The following is a 5,161-nucleotide window of genomic DNA, read 5'->3' as shown; positions in this document are numbered from 1 at the left end:
GCTCTGGGCTGAGGAATACTAGTTCCTGACCCCCATGGAGGAGGTACCCAAGGGCACGCTGGCTCTCGGCAGCTGCAACATCAAGTCCCGCTTCACAGATAATGACAAAACCGACCACCTGTCCGGGGAGTGGAACCTTACCATCAAAAATGAGTGGAAGGACTGAGCCCGGCATGGGGGGAGGCAGGGCGATGCATGGAGGGATGTACGTGCCCTACCTCACCCCAGCCCCCACCCAACCCCATACCAAAGTCCTGACAGAGCCCCTTGCCTGTTGCTATCTTTCCCCCTGGAATCCTGGCCAGCCCAGCCCTCCCCAGCCCATAGGCCCTAGCCTCCAGGGTGGCCTAGTGTCATTGCTGCTTCAGCCTGTGCTGTGGGGGAGGGAGGCTGCAGCCCAGGTCTCTGCCTCCCCCTTTGTCCCTCCATGTCCCCCTACCTGTTCTAACCCTACCTGAGGCCCTGGCTTTTCCAAGGGAGTGGTACATTGAATGGGATCTTGTGGGGTGCCTAGGTACCCCAGGGCCTTTTCGGTTGCCATGACTGTCCTCATCTCCCCTGCGGGGTGGGGGTGGGGTGCACAACGCAGGGCCTCAGGGGCAGGTCATCCTCCAGCTGTCACCCCTCCCTGGTCAGTTCATCCATCTCCGTCACTGTCTAACCATGATGCCTTAACATGCAGAATGTGTTCTGGGGCCATCACTAACCTCTGACCCTGTGTCTGCATGAGCATGTGGTCTCCACAGTCCCCACCCCACCCGCAGTCCCTGAGGCCCAGGATAGTGGGACACTGCTGCTGCTCCCAGGCCTGCCAGGGCCTGGCCAGCCCTCTCCCCCTTCCCCAGCCACTGCTATGGGGACAGCTCCAGGAACTTGGGGAAAGCCAAAATGCCAAAACTCAAGTCGCCTCCAGTCCCATCTGGGAGGCTGGGAGTCCTCACGTATTTGCTTTGTCTGTCCCAACAGGCAACACCCACACCCAGAGTCCACAGCCCCAACAAAGAGCCCTCGGCAGACAAAGCCTACAGCCGAGCCTTACTTGTCCCCCCGGGCCAGCCTGTAGTGGCATGACTGGCCTGTCTGTATTTATTGCCTCCATATGTGCCATCCTCTGGGTCTACTGGCCTGCCACCTCTACCCCTAGGCTCGGTGCCTAGATCCCTGGCAGGCCTTCCCCACATCCAGCCAGGACAACCCTGGGACCAAGCGTGCACAATCAAGAGTCGTCCCCTGTGCCTCCCCTTCCCTCTCATTCCTGGTCAGACCCGGGCTGGACCACACAGGAGCCTGTCGGTGCTTCTCCTTTTCTGACCAGGAAATAAACTTCCCTGAAGGTAAAAAAAAAAAAAAAGAATATCTGAGGTAGTTGCCTGATATGAGGACACATTCAAGCAATCTGACTTGGAGAGTGTGTATAAAGGGGTTCTTAAACTGTGTTGACACACACAAACTGTTTTTTAAATTTTTTTCCCTTTCAAACTTTAAAAAAATAAAACCTTGTTTTGTAAAATTTGATTTTAAAGGTTGCTTGTCTTGGAAAGTAGCCAATTGATCTGCCTTAGTGAGTGCCATTTTGTAACCGGATACCTGGCTCCTTTAATTGACAGCATAAAACTTAATCATGTGATGTTCTTTCTAAAGTATTATTGGACCCACTGTGTTGAATGAACTGTTTTTCAGTTTTTTCCACTAGGCCAAGTGAGATCTCTGAGTGCAGGATATAGGTGCTTATAAATGTTCATTGAATTAGAAACTGAAACTTACAAAATTAAATACCAGAACCTTTTCGTGGTAGCCTGAATGACAGTCATGACAAAGGTAGCATGGAATTTGGTTTTGGGTAATAAGTTCCATGACAATATTTCAAGAGGAAAATGGTGCTTTCTTAGTACAGTGGGATGTCATGCTCCAGATGAAGTGCCTTTAAACTCATCCTCCATAGGTGCTGTGACTAGGCCCGATGCTGGACAAACTGGAATGTTCTGCATTAGGGTGTTCATGAGTTCTGTCATTTTTTTCAAGGAGCCAGAGGAAGAGACAGCCATGGAGGATAGCCCCACTATGGTTAAAGTGGACCGGGGTGAAAACCAGGTTTTGCCATGGCAAGGAAGAAGACGCCTCCCCAAGGCACTTGGCTATATCACCGGTGATATGAAAGAATTTGCCAACTGGATTAAAGGTATGTATGCTTCCATTCCTTGGAGACATGGGAGGAGAAATGGCTCTGGGAGAAATGGTTTGCTGGCTCTCCCACTCATCTCTTTAATTATATTCACCTGCTTTCTATCTCTTTCCTCTCCAGTTTTTAACTTTTTATCTCCTAACTTGCAAGCCTCTTCAAATTTTTTTTATGGAGACGGTGCTCAAGGCCAGGGCCCTGCTTATATCGGAGGAGGGCAACTGGCTTCATCTTGTAATTTCAGTATTTAAAATCTGAAATTTTACCATTGGTAATTCATTCCTTTGGCTTAAGAGTCTGTACTTCTAAGCATGGTAAATAGGTGCATTTGAGGCTTTCTGGAACTGAGCTTCTAGTAGGGACAGTGTGGGTTGAGCGTAAAGAAACTGGATGCTTTTAAGAATCTGGGTGCCACTAAAGGGAAAAGGGTTTAGAGGGAAAAAAGCTTCAAAAAATATAAAAAACAAATTTCAGCTTCATCAGAGAGGATTTTGATGATTTTGCTCAAGGGGGCCCTAAACTTGGGAAGGGGCACCATTTGCTTTGCCACTTCCTTATCTCTGCCCATCTCATCTCTTCCAGATAAACCCCAGGTGCTCCAGTTCATTGATTGGGTTCTTCGTGGCATATCCCAGGTGGTGTTGGTCAACAACCCCATCAGTGGAATCCTGATCATGGTGGGACTCCTGGTCCAGAGCCCCTGGTTGGCTCTCAATGGCTACGTGGGAACAGTGGTCTCTACCGCAACAGCCCTGTTGCTCAGTCAGGACAGGTAAGTGCGTCCATCCAAGCCTGCTCTTCTCATTTCTAAGAACACAGGAGCCAACCAGGGGCTTGGGGCAGCACTAATAAAACCCCACCCTTCCCAGGAGAAACAGCTTTTATTCCACAGAACACTTTTTATTTGCTTTTAGTGAAAGGTCAGAGTATCATTTATAACCTCTTATTCAAGGTACCTGAATAAGTGGCCAGCCTGAATGATGCCAGATTCTCATGGCAGTGTATGGTAACCAGAGCTAAGCTGCAAATAATTCCCAGGAGTGGTTCTAAAGGGATCTTCTTTAATAATGATCAATTATTTATCATCAGCATTTTGTTTGAGCAAAAATGCGTGAGTTCATTAAAAGTCTTGGTGGCATGCTAATCCCCATTATATCTTGTTTCCATGATTTGTTTAGTAAATTCATTCTTCATAGACAGTATAAAGGTTAGTTCAGCTTCTACAGAGATGAATAACCACAAATTCCAAGTTAGCGAGTACTGACTTAAGGTAGTATTAGGCTATCCTCTGAACTATGTTAGGTTAGGAATAGCGTGAATTTTATAAACTGATCTGTCATGGAAGAAGTGATGGGCTGATTCCCACCCGGGATGTGGAAAGCTTCCGACTAACCAGGTCCTTCAAGGAGGCTGCCGGTCTTCCAAGTGTGTAAGAACAATGCATTAATCCCCAGTGGATTGTCACTATAGAACTCAGGTCTTGTAACTCTTACTGTGAATGGCCTAAGGAGATTCATCTGGGGAGAATCAGCAACTGCTGTGTTCCATCAGGTCCAAGGAGCCCAATTTGTTTCTTCCATCAGGTGCAAGGAGCCTAATTTGTTCTCTGTAGAGGGTGATTTTGTTTCTTAGGTTAAACCCTATTCCAGTGCACATCAAGAAATGGTCTTTCCACTTTGGAGATGTAGTCCAGGACTGCACCATATCAAATATTTATTCATTGCTTTCCTCCAGTGAAAGCTGACCCATTTTCCTTATCAGGTAGAAGACAAGCCATATTCTAATGTGCTAGTTTTCAAATCTCTTTTTTATTTTCCTCGGTCCGAAGACTGCATTAAAATAGCAAGCCTCTGTTTCAAGTGAATACACATCTTTTTATTGCTTTCACCATGGCGTTCACAATTTGTAGACATTGCCATTAAGTGAGTTGATCAAACCCAAGCATTAATTCTGAAAGTCAGTTGTTGAGAGGCTAAGTCTTTGCATTACCTCTCCACTGGCATCGTGTATAGTCCCAATTTCTGAAGGGCATTATCACTTTTGCTGGGTTAAACCAGCACAAATTCCATCACGTCCCACATGTCCCGAAGTATTATTTAGGGTAGATGAGGGATTTTTACACAGAGAGTCCCACCTCTAACGCTCTTTCCAAGAAGTGACATCATTTTGCTGTTGCACCGGTGCCTCCTGCTCCAGTTAAAAACAAGCCATGATGAAGCTCTCGTGCCATCCTCTACCACCCCTGCAGTGTGGCTCACTGGCTGTATCACCTCCCCCTCAGGCCCTGCATTCAACCTCACCCACTCACTTTATCATCTTCACACCCACGGCCCCCCTGCAGACTTCAACCTTGACTGCTGGGCCCTTCGTGGTGCCAGGTGTTGCCAACTCTCAGCCCTTAGGAGCCTGGCTTGTCAGCCCTGGGGCTCATTCTATAGAAATCGTTCCATTTCTCACTTGGGGCTTCTAGTTCCCAATTAGGTCATGGGAACCATTTTGGCCAGGAGTAGAAACTTCCCCATAAGACAACTTTTAGAAGTGAGGGTAAATGCTGAGAAGCAAAAAAAGAGCCCATGAAAATATTAGGTGCTAAATGTGCACTTCATTAAATGGAGTGCTTTGCCAAGTAAAAGAAAAATAATTATTTTTATTTATAATAACTTGGAAATATATAATATTTGGAGACAACAAAATGGAAGCACGGGAAGATGGAAATATATGCTAAGTTAGAAGATTAATTTAGTTTACAAGATCAAAGACACTATAAAAGTGAATTTCCTTTTCAAGAATCTTACATCTCTTACCAAGAAAATCACACTTCGGAAACAGTTTCATCTAAAAGCTCTATTTAAGTCAGAGACCAGCCATTAATGATTTAAAAGAAATAATAAGGGGCCGGCCGAGTGGCGTGTTGGTTAAGAGCTGGCTTGGGATGCCAGAGGGCCCCGGTTCGGATCCCACATATGAGGGCCAGTGACACTG

The 5,161-nt window shown here is 46.6% G+C and overlaps 1 protein-coding gene and 1 pseudogene across 4 annotated transcripts in view; both read left to right on the top strand.

Annotated features, from left to right (window-relative positions):
• The window catches only part of LOC109388295 (rho GDP-dissociation inhibitor 1-like), a 6,892-nt pseudogene extending 6,726 nt beyond the window's left edge, over positions 1 to 166 (top strand).
• Positions 1 to 5,161, top strand: part of SLC14A1 (solute carrier family 14 member 1 (Kidd blood group)) — a 49,531-nt gene that overhangs the window by 29,535 nt on the left and 14,835 nt on the right. For all 4 annotated transcript variants that reach the window (XM_019652900.1, XM_019652904.1, XM_019652901.1 and 1 more), the window contains exons 2-3: positions 2,023 to 2,179; positions 2,762 to 2,951. In XM_019652900.1, the coding sequence (XP_019508445.1) occupies positions 2,023 to 2,179; positions 2,762 to 2,951 (347 nt within the window). The remainder of the gene's footprint in view (positions 1 to 2,022; positions 2,180 to 2,761; positions 2,952 to 5,161) is intronic.

The sequence above is a fragment of the Hipposideros armiger genome, unplaced genomic scaffold (genome assembly GCF_001890085.2).
Source record: "Hipposideros armiger isolate ML-2016 unplaced genomic scaffold, ASM189008v1 scaffold_189, whole genome shotgun sequence".
Lineage (NCBI taxonomy): Eukaryota > Metazoa > Chordata > Mammalia > Chiroptera > Hipposideridae > Hipposideros > Hipposideros armiger.
The sequence above is the reverse complement of the archived record's forward strand: the minus strand, read 5'-3'. Positions and strand labels throughout refer to the sequence as shown.